At 41.2% G+C, this 19,644-nt stretch overlaps 1 protein-coding gene across 2 annotated transcripts in view; it reads left to right on the top strand.

Moving 5' to 3' along the window:
- The window catches only part of LOC124721197 (terminal uridylyltransferase 4-like), a 207,296-nt gene that overhangs the window by 89,849 nt on the left and 97,803 nt on the right, over positions 1-19,644 (top strand). For both annotated transcript variants that reach the window (XM_047246042.1, XM_047246041.1), the window contains 3 exons: positions 6,423-6,696; positions 7,352-7,468; positions 11,764-11,941. In XM_047246042.1, coding sequence (XP_047101998.1) covers positions 6,423-6,696; positions 7,352-7,468; positions 11,764-11,941 — 569 coding nt within the window. The remainder of the gene's footprint in view (positions 1-6,422; positions 6,697-7,351; positions 7,469-11,763; positions 11,942-19,644) is intronic.

Raw genomic sequence — 19,644 nt, forward strand, 5'->3', positions numbered from 1 at the left:
AATACAGTTTCCCCTTCCTGGGACAATGAATTCACGGTGTTCTTATTTCAATTTCCAGGAGTGTATATCTCCCTCCAGATGATGCGGTACCCCTGAACATATCAGCTGCACTGATTGAGCACCTCCCTAAACCTTTCCTACTTTTGGTAGATTTTAACGCCAATAACCCCTTGTGGGGTTGCACAATGCTTACTGGACGTGGCAGAAATGTCGAAAATTTACTGTTCCAACTCGACCTCTGCCTCTTAAATACTGGGGCTGCCACACATTTCAGTGTGGCTCATGGTAGTTACTTGACTATTGATTTATCAATTTGCAGCCCAGGACTTCGCCCATCTATCCACTGGAGAGCACATGATGACCTGCGTGGTAGTGACCACTTCTCTATCTTCCTGTCACTCCCCCAGCGTCATGCCCACAGACGCCTACCCAGATGGGCTTTAAACAAGGCAGACTGGGTAGCTTTCACCTCTGCTGTCACCGTTGAATCTCCCCCACAAGGTGCCATCGATGTTGTGATTGAGCGGGTAACTACAGCGATAATTTTTGCATATGAAGATAGTAACTGTTCTCAAAATTATAGATACCATTGATGACCATGCAGTATCTCTAGAATAAATGATAATTAATTGGAACTCTCAGCTGCTGACAGGTGTTGTTGATATACCTTGATGGGTATGCTTATAAAATGACAGAGGCAAGAGTGTTGGAGAGGTACGTGTCGACAATTGGATGCCATATGTCACCTTCCCAAGTCTGGATGAAGATCAGATGTCTTTTAGGGGACCAGACCCCAACAGGTGTCCCTGGCATTAACATCAATGGCGTGCTATCTACCGACGCAAACACAATTGCCGAGCACTGTGCTGAGCACTATGCTCGAGCCTCTGCGCTGGAGAACTACCCCCCAACCTTTCGCATCTTCAAACGGCAGATGGAAAGGAAAGTCCTCTCGGTCACTACACGCCACAGTGAATCATATAACGCCCCATTTACAGGGTGGGAACTCCTCAGCACCCTTGCACATTGCCCCAACACAGCTCCTGGGACAGATCGTATCCACAGTCAGATGATCAAACATCTCTCGTCCGACTACAAGCGACATCTCCTCGTCATCTTTAACCGGATCTGGTGTGATGGTGTCTTTCCATCGCATTGGCAAGAGAGCACCATCAATCCGGTGCTCAAACCCAGTAAAAATCCGCTTGATGTGGATAGCTACCGGCCCATCAGCCTCACCAACGTTCTCTGTAAGCTGCTGGAACATATGGTGTGTCAGCGCTTGGATTGGGTCCTGGAGTCTTGTGACCTACTGGCTCCATGTCAGGGTGGCTTCTACCAATGTCGCTCTACCGTAGATAATCTTGTGTCCCTCAAGTCTGTCACCCGAACAGCCTTTTCCAGATGTCAACACCTGGTTGCCATCTTTTTTTACTTAACATGCTCCCGATTTTTATCGAAAACTTCCTGTCGCTCTTCACTTTCCGTGTCCAAGTTGGTGCCTCCCATAATTCCCTCCATATTCAGGAGAATGGCGTTCTGCAGGGTGCCGTATTGAGTGTATCTCTGTTTTTAGTGGCTATTAATGGCCTAGCAGCAGGTGTAGGGCCGTCGGTCTCCCCGTCTCTGTATGCAGATGACATCTGCATTTCGTATTGGTCCTCCAGTACTGGTGTTGCTGAGAGGCACCTACAGGGAGCCATTCACAAGGCGCAGTCATGGGCTCTAGCCCACGGCCACCAGTTTTCAGCCACGAAGTCGTGTGTCATGCACTTCTGTTGGTGTCATACCGTTCATCCGGTAGCTGAACTTCATCTTAATGACGATCCACTCACTGTAGTGGAGATGCATCGATTCTTAGGACTGGTTTTTGACGCCCAGTTGACTTGGCTACCTCACATTCGTCAGGTTAAGTGGGAGTGTTGGCCTTACCTCAGTGCTCTCCGCTACCTGAGCAACACCAACTGGGGTGCAGATCGCTCTACACTGCAACAGCTCTACAGAGCCCTTGTTCAATCCCACCTTGACTATGGGAGCCTGGTTTACGGTTCGGCAGCATCCTCAGTGTTGGGTTTACTTGATGCAGTGCATCACGCTGGCATTCACCTAGCGACGGGAGAGTGTAGAACGAGTCTGGTGACCAGTGTCCTGGTGGAGGCCGGAGTCCCTGCATTGAGGATCCGATGTGCACAACCACTCGCCAGTTATGTTGCACACATTCGTAGTTCTCCTGAGCATCCGAATTACCATCTCCTTTTCCCACCCGCAGCTGTTCATCTCCCACATCGGCAGCCCAGGTCAGGGTTCACGATTGCTGTTCGCGTGCAATCCTCTCTCTCCAAACAGGAGTCCTTCTCTTTACCACCTCTACTTGAGGTTGATTCACGTACACCTCCATGGTGTACACCTTGGACAAAGCTTCGTCTGGACCTTTTGCATGGCCCTAAGGACTCTGTTAACCCCGCTGCTCTCTGGTGTCACTTCCTCTTGATTCTTGACGTGTTCTGGGGCTCTGAAGTTGTTTACACCGATGGCTCGATGGCTACACCAACGGCTTGATGGTTATGTTGGCTTCACCTATGTCCACAGAGGCCATATTGAACAGCATTCCTTGCCCGCTTGCAGTAGTGTATTCGCTGCAGAGCTTGTGGCCATATCTCGTGCACTTCAGTACATCCGTTCCTGTTCTGGTGAGTCATTTCTTCTCTGTTCTGACTCCCTGGGCAGCTTACAGGCTATCAACCAGTGCTATCCTTTCCATCCTTTGGTAGCGTACATACAGGAGTCCATCTCTGCACTGGAATGGTCCAGTCATTCAGTGGTGTTTGTGTAAACCCCAGGACATGTCGGAATCCCAGGCAATTAACTTGCTGACAGGCTGCGCGGAAACCACTCCTGGTGATGGGTATCTCTGAAACTGACCTGCATTCTGTCATAGGCTGCAAGGTTTTTCGGCTTTGGGAGGAGGAGTGGCATAACAGTATGCACAACAAACTGCGAGTCATTAAGGAGACAGCGAATGTGTTGAAGTCTTCCCTGCGGGCTTCTCGCAGGGATTCGGTTGTCCATTGTTGGCTCCGCATTGGCCATACGTGGTTCACACATGGTTACCTCCTTTGTTGCAAGACCCACTTCAGTGTCGCTGTGGCTCCCAAATAACAGTTGTGCACCTCTTGCTGGACTGCCCACTTTTAACCACTCTCCGGCAGACTTTTAACTTTCCCAGCACCCTGCCTCCTGTGCTGGGCAGCAATGCCTCAACAGCAGCTTTAGTTTTATGTTTTATTCGTGAGGGTGGGTTTTATCATTTGATCTGAGTTTTAGTGCATGTCCTTTGTCCCTCTGTGTCCTCCGCCCTAGTTTCTCCTTTTTTTTATTCTCATGGTCAACCAGCCATTGTAATCTGCCTACTTGTTTTTAATCTCTTCTCCTTGTTTCTTGCATGTCTCTGTGTTTTTTTGTCCTGTTTTGTCCATTGTTGTGTTTGTTGTCCTCCTGTCGTTCTTCTGATTCTTCCTTTCTCCTGTTAGTGTGTCACGCATCTTCGTTTTCTTCTTTCCCTTGGGTAATTGTTCGACTGGGAACAAGAGACTGATGACCTCGCAGTTTGTTCCCATTCCACTCCTTTTAAACCAACCAACCATCAAGTTTTAGGGATCAGGAATATGGAATGGCTGCATATCTGTTCTGCTATTCTTTTCCCCTCCCTTGGGGACCGAGTTTTGTGCCTTCTTTGGGAAACTGAAGTTCTGGTAAAACTTTGTATGGATTCGTCCTGTCCATCCAACTCTCTTTCCCTGTTCGTCCTTTTCTCGCTCTTGCTCTGCTTTAGCATTTGAGGTCTCCCTTCATCTACACTGACAGTTCCAAGACTGACCATGGCTTCTTGACCAGTGCAGAGCTCTGTGCCCTTTATCAGGCCACCCAGTACATCCGGTGACACAGGCTTCTAAATTGTCATCTACTCAGATGAACAAATTCACCTGATCTAAATCCTATGGAACTGATCTGGGTCACCTATCAGGCACCATCACCACATATGCAAATCAACGGGATGTTATTTACGTGAATTATGTGATCTGTGTGTAAACATCTGAGGCCACATATCTCCAAAAACCTATCAACAAACTGTCGGATCCCTGATATGCTGAATCAGTGATGTATTTTGTTCCAAACACGGACAGACAAGCTATTAAGTAGGTGGTCATAATGTTTTGGCTGATCAGTGTATACTTGGTGGGTTAAAGACACCTCTGACTAATATTGCAAAATCTGAGCATTTCAAACTGTTGACTCTAGATGTTCTGTCAATGACTCTAGAACTGTCACAGCGAAACATCCAACAATTAACCTGATTTCACATAGACCAGTTATACATGACCCGATAATTTCACTGTCACACTCAAATTTAACCTGAGTTGAGACAATATTTTTGTCAAGTTCAGTGAATAAACCCCTTCCTATGGCATCTAATCTGTTGTCTTGTTATATGTTCCGTGAGTTGCTAAATATCTCGGAGCTTTCTACTTCAGGTATCAGTCAGCTGTCAGTTCAGAGAATATTACGAGCTCGAGAAGTTTCCTTTAGGGCAGTCATTTCGGGAACTTTGTTATGAGCACATCAATAACTTATTGATAAAGTTTTGACAATTGTAGTGTCATTACTGTAAATATGGTCTGATTTCGCTGTCAGCAACTTGTCTGGTGAGTGTTTGTCAGAGAATGTCAGTGTACTGCCTAGCCTAAAAATCCCCCTTGTTGACTCCCAAAGTACTCTGCTTCCTTCATTTAGTGCGCCGCTGACCTATCAAGGGGAGTCCAAGCATTCCACACTCAGCAATGCAGATCCAGAAATCTGCAGCCGAGACCATCACAGAGTTGACGAAGCTTTTGGTTGAGACCCTCCACACAGCTCCAAACCAAAGGATCCTGATTGTCTGTGGAAACAATGCTGCAACTTGAGAGCTCCGCTTGCACCCTGCATGAGGCCAGCAGTCTTCACCACATCTTCTAGCCACTTGTATGAGCTGAGGATTGGCTCAGATCCCAAGCGACAGAGGTCGTTGGTGCTGACGTGAGCCTCAACTTGCAGATGACTGCACCCTGTACGCTTGATAGCTGCATGCAAGGCCTCCTCCACATCTTGGATGAGGCTCCCCAAGCAGACATAGTGAGAGCACATTGGCTTTCTTTCCTGAATGCTGTCTGCCTAAGGAGCTACATAACACGCCTAATATTGACCTCTGAATAACTAGTAAATCCCTGCCTTGTGTGTCTGCTGGAACCCTGCTAAAGGATTGACCACCTGTCCACTCACAGGGTGACTGGGCAAGGTCACACGGCCAGCCTCTACATTGACCTCAAGTGACATGAACAAATTACAACCCGTCATCCTGTGGGGGTGGATCCACCGTGTTGGGTACGCAATATCAAGAGCTTAGATGGCAAGCTAGTACTAAACAAAGGAAGGAGAGCTGAAATGTGGAAGGAATGTATAGGTGTATGAAGGAAGCAAAGTTGAGGACAGTATTTACGGAGAAAGAAGGTGAAGTAGGTGAAGGTAAGATGTGATATATTTTACTGTGAGATGAATTTGACAAACTATTGGAAGATCTAAGTGGAAACAAGAGATCTTGAGTAGACTGGTATTCCTTCAGAATATTTGAGGTCATTGTGAGAGCCCATCACGACCGAATTATTCCTCTTGATATGCAAGGTGGGAGTCACATAACAAAAATGAGGAGACCCAGCAAACTCTGGGTGATAAAAGAAAAGACTCCACTAAGATGTGGGAAATGTCACTTTTCTCCTCTCAAAGAGAAGTTGTTGACCTATGCCGCATCCATATTGGTCATCTCAGTCTCACGCCCACCTCATGCATGCTCTTCACTCTTCACCATTGTCATCACCAGTAAATTTAACAAGCTGGTACATGTGCCTGTGAAGACGCCATCTGCCACCACTTTCGTTCTTGCATGGTGAAATGACAATGTTCAGTACTTTGAATCGAACATGACTGTACTTAGCCATTTGGCAGAGTGTTATATGCTATGGCTTGTCAAGTAATTGATTCCTGACAAAGAAATGTTTTTGTTTACCCAAACTTCAAATTTTGTTTCATCATTGTTCATTATGAATGAATGAATGAGTGAGTGAGTGAGTGAGTGAGTGAATGAATGAATAGTAAGTTCATTTATTACGTCATTAGAACGACATTTTAACCATAAGAGATTTTCTTGAAATTTGAAGTTTGTATTTGTTTTTGAGCAAAGCATAGACACTATCGTTATAGTGTGAATTGTACAATTTGCATGCTTTGATTAGTGATATTCATACATAGATTAGCGCTAACTGAATTTCCATTTCTACAAACAGTTCAGCATTACCTGTAATTTATGGTTATGTAAACTTGTTATTTCTTAGGAACGATAAGGATTCAGCAGTAAAGAGCAATGTTGCCACACCCAGTAATGATAGTACTGAACGACGTAAGGCAAAAAACAAGAAAAAATCAAAGAGCAAGAAAGTCAAAGTTAAGAAACCATCGATTGCACTTCAGTTTCCTCCCAGGCCTGCCACAGAAGTAGGTGGCAGTGAAGCAGCTCCTAGTGTATCTCACAATGACAGTAAAGCACCACAGAAAGAGGACACTGATTTTGATGTGTATGCAGGAAGGGGAATTACGAAGTTGACACAGGTATGTCTCTTAAAAGTTTTAGGATATGTTTACTATTTGTTTTTATAGTTTCATTACCAAAATTTGTTATATACAGCAGTCTGCATCTTTGTGCCTGTTTTATCAATTGCAATTTTATGTATTTGATCTACAGTTGACATAAGAGTTTAGCAAAGCCATTTATGTTTACCTCATTATAAATGATGTCATTTCATGATTAAAACTAAATTACATTGCTTCTTAGTTCATTGTACCTGTGTATATTATAGTGGACTAATAGCTATTTCTATTGCATTCATTTGTGGACTGCAGTTTAATTCTGCATATTAGAAGAGAATTATCAGTTGCATAACAATTTTGTCGTGATGAATTAAAATCTGTCGCAATATTCATGTATTTTGTTGTTTGTTGTGACGTCTAACTCATTTCTCATTGTGAAATTTGCTTTTCAGTTGTAATTACCAATCAGTGGCTAGATGTTAAACTCAACATTGATATCCTACCCCATCCCCCTCCCCCCACACACCCCACCCCACCCCCTCTCCCTCTCCATCCCTCCCTCTCCCTCTCCATCTCCATCTTCACCCCACTCCAACATATACCTCTTTCCTGTTCCTCCCCCTCGTTGCAGTATGAGGAAGCAGTGCATTATCTTCTTGGTTTCTATTTCTTACAGGGAAATTCTAGATTTCCCCGAGCCCATTTTAAATGTGGTTACTGTGAATATTTCTGTGATGATTTGGCTACTGTTGATCGACACCTTTGTGAGGAACGTCATAAAAAGCGTGAAGAGGTATAACACTAATTTTAATAGAAATTTAAAACTGATCTCTTGGAAGTTTTTTAAATACTTGCACCACTGTTATTTGTAAATATGTTATATTATTTCATTTTTGCTTAATGATAGATTGAACAGGACAAAACTGTGGTTAATATTGTAAGAAAATGAATCCCGTGATGTCTGATATGGGCTGTAAAAAGCTTATATAACAACACTAACTTTGTAATAAAAACAAGAAACAGAATAAGTAAGAATGGCATTATAACTAACCAAGGAGTTAAACAAGTGTGCAGTCTTTCGCCAGCTTTATTCAATTTTATACGTGAATGAGATGATTAAAAAGTGGGATGAGGAAACAGAAAACATGAAAGGAATAAAGTTAGATGAGGACCATTCTATAAAGACGTTATTGTATGCCGACGGCCGCACTATAATAACCACTTCAGAAGAAGAAATACAAAGAAATGTTTTTAAATCACACCAAGTTGTTCAAAATTACAGTAGCAAAATATATATAGAAAAGACAAAAGTGAGGAAAGCAGATGTAATTGAAAACAAAACAAGCACATGATTGATTATAACTACATGTGATATGACTTCTTTTGGTCATGACAAAAATGTAAAGAATAAAACAACAATATTTCAGGGTGTCTGCGGAACAACAAAAACACAACTAATCAGATGACTGGAATTCCATAAACCGCTAGTTGTTTCGGTGCTGCTTTACAGATATGAGGCTTAGATTACTAACAAGGGAGACATTAGTTGAATGAAATACCTCAGATCAATTGAAGGATGTAAACTAGAAGATAGGTTAAGAAATGAAGGTATTAGAAATGAGCTGAAAATATTTTACGGTAACAGAAAAAGTCAACACATATAAGCAGAAATGGAAGGGACATGTAAAACAATACCCTAAAACAGTTTTGCAATATATGCCCAAAGGTGTAAGGGGCACAGGTCTGCTCAGAAAATGATAGAGCTAAGAAGCTAAAGCCAGAAAAAGTTCCTGGAACCTAATCCATGGGTGTAGATGGTGAAGGTGGGGTGATCTGTTGTCAGCTCAGTGAAATACATTATTCCAAAAGTTAAAATTATTTATGCCAACATAGTTTCTCATAGTTAGGTGCCCACTTTAAACTACAGGTCCTCTTATAACTGGCTCGTAAACAGTTCTAGGTTGAAAGAAGGCAAGGGGACTAGGTCTAGTAAAACACTGTGGTATCGTAACCAACCTTGGAGTTGAAGTCTGCTTCAGTTTTATTTTATTGGGATAATCTAGAATTTTTGGATGCATTAAGCAGTTGTGAGGAGCCTTACCATCAGGCTGTTATTCTTTTAAATTTTTTGAAAGTGTTAAGATTGTGCAATTTTTATCTGCTTATCATATCTGAATTTGAAGTGTACTGCTGCCTACAAAGTTCATTCCAGGTTTTCCTTCTACATGTTTACATAAGCTCTTGATACTGTATTCAGTCACCAGCAACTCTGTAGTTACATAATAAATATAAATTTAGTGATAAATGCATATTGCAGACATTTTAAACAATACCTCTGGAGAAGATGAGAGCTTTAAGATGTGAAGTGGAGGTGACGGAATAGTGAAATCACGCCAGAGAAAGATTGTGATGAGACTTAAGAAATTTGAAGCAAATGTAACAGCAGAAAATTGATTTGGGTTCATGGCAGCAGTTTGTGGTGCATACTAATTAACATGGAAATGGTGGTTACTAGTAGAAATTCAATCAAGAAAGCATGATCCCGCATACTAGATTGACATGACCTTGATAATCCAGTTAATTACTGCAAGTGATAGCTAGAACTTTTTTGAACACGCAAAGAGTGGATCTAAACTGAGGTGAGAAAAATCATGGGATAGCGATATACACATATACAGATGTTGGTAGTATCATGTACACAAGGTATAAAAGTGCAGTGCATTGGCTGAGCTGTCATTTGTACTCGGGTAATTCACATGAAAAAGTTTACGACGCGATGGTGACCACATGAATGTGTAATGGTATTGGAGCTGGACGCATAGGACATTCCATTTCAGAAAGCATTAGGGAATTTAATATTCAGAGATCTGCTGTGTCAAGAGTGTGTCAAGAATACCAAATTTCAGGAATTACCTTTCACCATAGAAAACACAGTGGCTGTTGACCTTCAGTTAATGACCAAGGGCAGCGGTGTTTGCATAGAGTTATCAGTGCTAACAGACAAGCAACATTACATTAAATAACTAGGAAAATCAATGTGAGACATATGGCAAATATGTCCATTAGGACAGTGCCATGAAATTTGGTGTTAACGGGCTATGGCAGCAGACGAGCAATGCAAGTGCCTTTGCTAACAGCACATCATTACCTGCAGTGCCTCTCCTAGGCTTGTGGCTATGTTGGCTGGACTCTAGATGACTGGAAAGCTGTGGCTTGGTCAGATGAGTGTGGATTTCAGTTGGTAAGAGCTGTTGGTAGAGTTAGTGTGGCGCAGACCCCATGTAGACATGGACCTAAGTTTTGTCAACAAGGCACTTACAATTATGAATGGCTATAGAGGCACCATGGCTCAATATTTCTGTGGGGAACTTCCAATGACTTGTCGAGTCCATGCCATGTCAAGTTGCTCAACTATGCTGGGCAAAAGGAGGACCAATACAATATTAGGAGGTATCCCATGCCTTTCGTCGCCTCAGTGTAAGCAAACAGTTTTTGTATCTCCACTGAAGGTTACTTTCTTCTCTAATATAAAACACTTGCACCCATCTGTTAAAGCAAAATCTTCTGCTGAGTAACATTTGATACTGTGATCCCCCTGCCTGCAGAGCCAGTGGGTCTACATGTTTTGTATTTATATATGCCACCCCCACACTTATTTACGATTATCATCAGAAAAATCCTGCACTCGTTGGTGAAGAGAACCCTATACCATTGATTCACGTTCCGTACCAATAGTTACCTTGCCAGCCATAGTGTATTTACAGTGCTGTGTGATTTTTACTGTTGTTTTGTAGTGGAAACTTAAGAGACCACACTGATCTTACGAAGATGGTCATGTACTGTATAGGTTGATACAGCTCTCCCATTTACAACAGAAAGACAACACACAGCTTTGTTTCATGCCCCTTGGAGTGTCCAAGATCCGTAATTTGTAGGTAATGATCATCAGCTGGTCTTGTTTGATCATTGATGACCACTACAAGGCAAATCTTCAGTGTTGGGTGTCTGACAGTAGTTATAGAATGTTCTAGTCATATACTGACAATATGTACACGGGCAAAGCTTGAAATGATGTCTAAAGACATGTTGATTGACTGAACAGCATCTACAAGCTGCATGGTTCTGTTCACGGTTGGAGAGAGAGTGCACTCTCATGAATTAAACTCTGAATGCAGGTTTAGCTTTACCCTCATAATTTGTAATTGTATGACACATTGCATGACTGTACTTTCTTCATTGCTAGTAGTGTAGAATGTGACAGCATTGAGTATAAAATTAGATGTTTCAAATGTCATTTATGGAATCTTCTATCCAGAACAAAGTCTGTTGCGAAGCTTGAAATAGTTCTGTCAACTTTAAAAATCCGACTGAGATAGTGTAAATGAAGAAATGATGTATCTGTAACTTGTCAAGATCAGAATTTGTCCCTAAACCATTATAAGGTGCATAAATGGGTTACAGTTTTATTTATATAATTTGCAATTGGAAAGCTATCTTCCCATTAAGAGCTAGATTGAGCTAGTTACATATTACTTTATACTTCTGCAAAATGTTAAGTAATTTTCATAATTTTTGGAATGTTTCATGCTAGAGTAGTTAAGTGTTAAGACTTAATGTTAAGACTTAACTGCATTATAACACTGTTTTAGTAAATTAAATAGTGGTGCACATAGTTTGATTTAAATGGAAGTAACACTTGGTAATAGAAATTTAGCCCACTTCTTTCAAACATTTTATCATTTTTTGTCTTTGTGTTTTGTGAATTTTTAATTACCTGATTCACCCAATTTATCACTGATAAAACATTGGGTTTGGTGAGGAAGGGGCATTTAAAAAAAATCTGTGTGCAGAAATTAAAGCAATATAATGTGGAAAGTACACTGTATAAATCAAGTGACATCTTCTAATGTTAGTGTTAACTGTGTTGGTAAAGACAAGCATCAACCTTAAAGCTGCAAGCATAATCTTTTCTTGGTGGGGTGGGGAAGCATTCTGATAATTTTACGGTATGTGTGTGTATCTTATCTTCAAAATTAAATTCAGTAAGAGGTTCTAATGCTGCAGAGTCCATCTGTTTGTTGGTTTTAGGCAGCCTGTTTTATTGAATGCCTTTTGTTGTTGGCAACACCACCAGAAAATATATTAAGGATAATCGACAGATGCCTAACTGATGCCATTGCGGGATTGGGTTTGACGCTGTCTGACTATAAAATCAGGAACAAGTATAAAGATAACTTGAACAAGAAGATAAGTTCTGATTTTCCAGGTATGTGATGATGCATAAAATATAAGTTGTAAAGAATGTCTGGGTTGCATGGAATACATTTTTCTGTATGGTTGAAAAATATGTTACCCTGTCATCAAATTAGACAGTAACAGAAAATTTGAGAATAGTGTATTGGAAAAGACTCCCTCGAGTATGCGAGATACTTTATGATACACAGTAGACTTTATGCTACAGGGGAGTTCTGGTGTGATTTTAGACTTAGATTTCTGTGCTGCTTGGAAATATATTCTAATTGTGCAGCTTTCAGTTGTTCAGTTAAAAAACAATGTGTAGGTGCTGTGACAATTCTTCAAGATAATCTTATGCCATTGAATAGTTTTATAGATTTTTGGTCTGGCTGGAGCCATTGTGGTGGCATTTCATCTCTCATTTGCTCTGACTTCCCATTGCATGAATGTATAGTGACTGTTGAAGGGTCGATAATTTGCAAACAGTAGCCTATGGTTCCTTTCAGGATTCCTATAACAGAACTCTGACGAGATCACCTGCTGGCACTTCTGCAAACTGAGGTTATGAAACATGCTCAACTAAGTTGGAAGTTAGTGTCTCCCATACAGATCATCCTGGCTCCAAGCAGAATACATACCCAAGAGCAAGGACGTCATCTGTCGTTGCACTTTAGTTAGCATCGAATAACTGCCGAGGAGAATATAAAGGTCACTAGTGACCAGCTTGGTTATCTTGTGGAATACTGCATATAAACAAGTCATGTGTCGCTTTTATGACTGTTTGTTTCAAATGCAATTAAAAACATTGTAACCATACCTGTTAGCAGTAATTAATCTCTAATTATAAATGCAAAAGTTGAGTGCCGTAAATTTTACTTGTTCTTGTAGACAGCTCTTTTGCACCAGGGACCTCACAGTATTAGAATGATTGTAAAAATTATCTTCTGCATTCATCCTGTATTGTGGGTGCAGGTTACACCCACTGCCAGCAGGTGTATGTTCTCCCTTACAAACCTGGGTAAAGCTGGTATTTGGTGATTGGTGGAAAATGTCACTGCCTGGGTTACATTTACAAGATACATGTACAGTAGATGAGAGAATAAAAATATCATTGCAGGCAGCTGAAAGCAGGTATTAATTAGATACGAGGGTGTGCTGAAAAGTAATGCCTCCAAATTTTTATGTGAAAACTCTTAAAGCTTTTTAAATAAAACAAGCTTTATTAACATTTTACAGAATAGTTCGTAGCGTGCATTCTACCATTTTAATGGCATTTGTTTCACAAGGTGTTGAGTGAAATATGCCTTGCAGTATAATCTCTTAACTGGCCACCTTTAGGAAGAAGAGACCTGATGAAAAATTTTCGAATAATATTTTTTTATATTTACCTTGTTATGCACACTTTTCTGAAACGTTGTTGTGTCATAACAAGAATAAAGTCAAACTCCAATAGCAGGTTTGTCAATGAAGTACAAAACTTAGCACCAAAAGCATGTTTGTTACAGATACCAACATATGGTCAGAATAGAACTAAACTTCTAGATGGAGAGCTCTGCTATTTATGCAAATATCGGATATTCCAGAATATACTAATATTACAAACATAAAAATTTTGAGGACCTTCTGGGAGTGACAAATATTCAATAAAAGGTAATTGCTGGTGGTTGGGTTTGAACTCTCAGTCTGCAGCACACCAGCCAGCGTCACAAACCACCACAATGCTACACTACACATATCATAGGTTGTTGCATTGCTCCTTCTTCTGGATTAGTGACGTGCTGTTTATCCAGAAGTTCTAACTGGAACCAGCTACAGTGCCCTGGATCTAGATCTTGTCTGTGGTTCTCTGAATGGCAGCGCCAGCAGAGCCTTTTGTTTTGGGTGCATTGTTGCATCCTCTTCACTATGATAATAATTGAAGGTGCCACCTCCCATCAGAGCTTTGCGTGTATTATGTTCTAGCTTTTATGAAATGTACGTGAATGTAAGATAATGCAGAGAAACAGGATCCAATCACAAGATTGGAGGTGAACATGTGGAGCATGCCACATTACAGCAGTATTCAAGCTGATACACAGATATTAAATGAATGAGATGAACACACAAAATGGGATATTAGGGAAGGCAAATGCAAGACTTAGATTTTTTGTAAAGTTTCTGTGAAGAGCAGTGCATCTGTGAAGGAAATTGCATACAACATGGTAGTGCACCAGTAGGATAGTAACAGGTTGATATAACCCTTAATCAAAGTGTAATAGAGATGCTTGTGGAACTTAAAGAGGTCGTCTTGGGAGAAAGATGACTTAGTTCAATGAAACTCATTTGAGTGAATTTAAAGAAACTGTATTTGAAGAAGACAGTTACAATTCTATCTGCTATTGTATATCACACATAAAGATCTGGAGAATAAGACAAAAGATTGTTGTGTGTAGAGACACACACATAGGTAGTTATTTTTCTCTCACTCAATGCACAAACAGAATGGGATAGAAAATCTATTAATATTGGTATGAATTAATCTGTCAGCCACTCTTCAGTGGATTGTGGACTGTATATACAGTATAACCCCACTTCTACAACTCTGGAATTAGTTTTCTGTCAGTCTGCCCCTTCAGATTCTCTATGTACAGATTCTCTATGTTCAGAATCTCTATGTTCAGATTCTCTATGTTCAGATTCTCTATGTTCAGATTCTCTATGTTCAGATTCTCTATGTTCAGATTCTCTATGTTCAGATTCTCTATGTTCAGAATCTCTATGTTCAGAATCTCTATGTTCAGAATGTTAATTTCCACCTGCTTTTGTGTTATAGTAATTATAAATTTCCTGCCATTTACACACACACACACACACACACACACACACACACACACACACACACACACACACACACAAAATTCAAGCTTTCGCAACCAACGGTTGCTTTATCAGGAAAGAGGGAAGGAGAGGGAAAGACGAAAGGATGTGGGTTTTAAGGGAGAGGGTAAGGAATCATTCCAGTCCCGGGAGCGGATAGACTTACCTTAGGGGGAAAAAGGACAGTTACACACTCGCATACACACACATATCCATCCGCACATGTGTATGTGTATGTGCGGAGATGTCAGTCGAGGCAGAAGTACAGAGGCAAAGATGTCGTTGAAAGACAGGTGAGGTATGAGCGGCGGAAAATTGAAATTAGCAGAGGTTGAGGCCTGGCGGATAACGAGAAGAGATGATATACTGAAGGGCAAGTTCCCATCTCCGGAGTTCTGACAGGTTGGTGTTAGTGGGAAGTATCCAGAGAACCCAGATGGTGTAACACTGTGCCAAGATGTGCTGGCCGTGCACCATTGCATGTTTAGCCACAGGGTGATCCTCATTACCAACAAACACTGTCTGGCTGTGTCCAGTCATGCGAATGGGCAGTTTGTTACTGGTCATTCCCACATAGAAAGCTTCACAGTGTAGGCAGGTCAGTTGGTAAATCACGTGGGTGCTTTCACACGTGGCTCTGCCTTTGATCGTGTACACCTTCCGGGTTGTGTCTATCAACCTGTTGTGTCTATCAACCTGTTGTGTCTATCAACCTGTTGTGTCTGTCAACCTGTTGTGTCTGTCAACCTGTTGTGTCTGTCAACCTGTTGTGTCTGTCAACCTGTTGTGTCTGTCAACCTGTTGTGTCTGTCAACCTGTTGTGTCTGTCAACCTGTTGTGTCTGTCAACCTGTTGTGTCTGTCAACCTGTTGTGTCTGTCAACCTGTTGTGTCTGTCAACCTGTTGTGTCTGTCAACCTGTTGTGTCTGTCAACCTGTTGTGTCTGTCAACCTGTTGTGTCTGTCAACCTGTTGTGTCTGTCAACCTGTTGTGTCTGTCAACCTGTTGTGTCTGTCAACCTGTTGTGTCTGTCAACCTGTTGTGTCTATCAACGTTTTGTGTCTATCAACCTGCCAGCGCTTTCTCTTTGCCTTTACAAATGTCTGCTTGTGTCTGTGTATGTGCGGATGGATATGTGTGTGTGTGTGCGCGCGAGTGTATACCTGTCCTTTTTTTCCCCTAAGGCAAGTCTTTCCGCTCCCGGGATTGGAATGACTCCTTACCCTCTCCCTTAAAACCCACGTCCTTTCGTCTTTCCCTCTCCTTCCCTCTTTCCTGATGAAGCAACCATTGGTTGCGAAAGCTTGAATTTTGTGTGTATGTTTGTGTTTGTTCGTGTGTTTATCAACCTGCCAGCGCTTTCGTTTGGTAAGTCACATCATATTTGTTTATATATACATCAGTTTTTGAATTGAAGGTTTCTCTGACTGAAGTTCTTCAATGTGTTCTCAGTCCTTCCAAAAATGATTTGTGCCAGTGAAAAACTTATGCTTTTGATAAGGAATGTTCCCCACAAGCCTGTTTAAACTTTTCAGAGGTCGCACTCTTAGATTCCTCAAATTTAGCTCAAAACTTTATTGCATAATGTTGCTTTCAGTTCTGCTGTTCCATTTTTGTAGCAGACAACAAATGCACAAGTTCACTGATTGCACACTCAAAAATCCTGTTATGACTGTACGGAGCTGAAATATGGACTGAAGATCTGGAAAGGATGAACACCGATCTACAGAAGAAGAACAACACAGCACTGCCAGATCGCTCACAGTGTTGGTAGCATCATTACTTTCTCACACACATCATAGTCAATGTGTGGGATGAAGCTCATCAGTGTACCCTGGACAAGTTCTCTCCCAAATATCCTGTAGCCTTCCCCCATTGCCATACAGAGGTACCAGCCACTCGCTTACCCACCAAATTGAGGAAAAATAAGCAAAGTGACCATCTATGGAGATGAGACCACCACAGATGAAAATCTTCCATGGAAGAAAGTCACCAAGGGGTCAGGAAATCTCGTTAACATTATCATAAATCTAAAACCTGTTCATGCACTTGTCAACTTGGGGGCTTCTTTTCTGTCATGTTGAATGTTTGTTGTGGCCTGCTGAAGATTTTTCTGTGATATGAAAGTGATTGTGCTGATGGTTGCAAATGGGAAATCAATGCAGCTAACAAAGATCATGTACTACAAGAATAACAGTTTATAGCACAGCCCTTAGAGTTAGTTCGTTTAACCCTTTTGCTGATATAGATATGTATATACGTCCTGCTATGCAGCCCCACAGGTGTTGTGGATGTGTTTACTTGCGCCACTGGACAGGTTACTTCCACATATCAGTGAATAAAAAAGTTTCAAGTATTGATTATACACAGTTACATGCTATCATTTGCAAAAAAACCTTGTTTCAATATCTTTAATCATGTATGAGATGTGATTATTGCCATGAGCACATGTTCCGCAATGCACAAGGATATGAATGGGTGTGGAACCCAGTAACTTGAGAATGAAATGTCATTCTGGTTTCGATTTTAAATTAAGTTTAGGTATCATCTACATTGCATTCACTGAAATGTATGAGCTAAAATCAACCATATGCAAAGTTTATGCAGTGTGTTTCTACCTCTGCAAGCTCTTTAAAATTGCATGCAGTATTTTACTTAATTTGCCCCAGCACAGCAAGTATGATAGATAGCTAAAATGAATTAAGTTCTTTATCAAGTGAAGATGCCATCGCTACATCTCAGCACAGGGACCAGCATTTGGCAAGCAGTGCAGCCATAACTAAAGCCATCCTCGGAGAGCATGTCTGTAGCAGAGAAAAGTTTATCAGAATGTACTCATAATGCTATTTTCAGATGAGACTTCTTTCAGGCATTTGCGAGCAGTTATAAATTGTGGAAGATCAGGGCTCCAGGCCAACGAAGGTATTCCAACAAGTATTTGGGGGGGGGGGGGGGGGTGAGTGTTTGCCACTGAAGACCTGTTACCCCACTGTCATCGACGAGACGAGTTCCTGCTAGCAGTCTAAGTGCTCAAACTGTAAAGCTTTTGTCTGATGTAAAAAGCTTCTCAGACTGATGAAATAAATCTACATACCTGTGATGATCGCAGGCATTTCAGGTGTTTAAGTAGAACTATGGATCAGTAATTGTCATGAGCAGTCACAACTTGTCCCTAAAGGTATGTGAATAGGAGCAGCTAAACCAGTGACAGTGCAGGGAAGGAAGCTACTACTGATTTGCCTGTAGGAGCTGCCTGACTTGAGAAACACTGTCAGCGAGCATTAGCCTTTTTCTGCCAATTTTCATATGCTTTGAAATGAAGTGTGAAGAAAAGACAGACCAAGTGATCCTTGGTAAAATAGTGTATCAACACTGGAATCATCCACCAGTTAGCTAGCACTCATATAGGATGTCATCCACTGAGCAACACGTAATTCAGAAGGGAGTGGATAAGATGCTGCAAAATATCATTGAACCTTCAAAGTGTCCTTCGTCCTCTCAGAGATCCTTGTGAAGGATCCTCGATAGAAGCTAAGTATTACTCGACTATAGACATTTTTACAGGCTACTGGCAAATCTAGGTCAACAAGGCAGACCAGGAAAAGGCTACCTCTAAAACACACGATAGCCTTTATGAGTTATGCCGGTTGGACTATGTAATGCATTGGCCACCGTTGAGCATATGATACACACCCTGCTTCAATGCTTTAAGTAGACAACGTGTCTTTTTATCTGGGTGATGTTCTTTGAAGACATTTGGTGTAAGCCAAATAACAACCCTGCTGAAGTTTGTTCAGATTGTAACCCTCCACCTAAATCTGAAGAATTCTTTGTTGCCCTGGGAATGGTGATGTTGGTGCGCATGCTGATCCAGAAAAAATAAGAGCAGTCACAGATTTTCTGGTTCCTTCACACATGTGAGAAACTGCCTTGGAATTTAGTCCACTGACTGTTTTTGTGTTCTTTCGGTTTAACAACATTTTGTGAGGTATGTAATGACTTGTTCGATGTCTGAATAGTTATGGCACATATAATACCATGGAACCTAGCGAAAAGTAAATAAAATTCAAATGCAGTGAACATGTTTGTGGCTAATCAATAAGTATTGAGACGAGCAAGTAGGCATACTTTATGCAACCCAGGTTCTGTTGTGGATCCAGTTCATGAAGCCTTTCATGTCTCACTATACTAACTGTAGTTCCTGATGACATTAGGTTGTTGACCATAGATGTATGCTGAGAAAACTTGCAAACCAGTCTCTGTGTTCGAAGCCAGTGGGCTTATTTGTGATACAGTCCAATCTGGCCACACTGTTAAACCAGCCTTGGAACAATTGTTCTTTACTTACCCGTCAGTAGCCAAATTATTTGGCAGTTGGTTGCACCCAGTATTGTTAAATTATAGACCACAATAAAATTTCAGCACGTTACCCACATAATTTTCTGGTGATAACTGGAAGATTGCTGTGTCAAAAGATCTTGGATGGATAGATTCTGGATGGTGTCCAGACTGCTGCAGGCAGTGGGGCAAATAAGATTGATCAGATACCATATTTCTTATTCTGTCCTAAGTATATAAATAAAGACTATTTATCATGCGAAATTTTCTCAAAACATATCTTCTGCTGGGAAAGCAAGAGCAGTTGGTATTAATGTGCTCTGACTGAGATGCATAGAAATCTTTCAGAAATTTTATGTTGTGTAAGAACCAAGGTTGATTTTAAGGAAGGCATTGTTGCATTGCAGGGAAATGTCCCATGTTGTTGAGAGGTCATTTTCCCACCCAAAAATTCCAGGTTTCACAGACTCATCCGCAATAAACGTAGTTATATAATTCAACAATCAACAGGGAATACTTCAATACTTGTTTGAAAGTCTC

Source organism: Schistocerca piceifrons, chromosome X, assembly GCF_021461385.2.
Source record: "Schistocerca piceifrons isolate TAMUIC-IGC-003096 chromosome X, iqSchPice1.1, whole genome shotgun sequence".
Lineage (NCBI taxonomy): Eukaryota > Metazoa > Arthropoda > Insecta > Orthoptera > Acrididae > Schistocerca > Schistocerca piceifrons.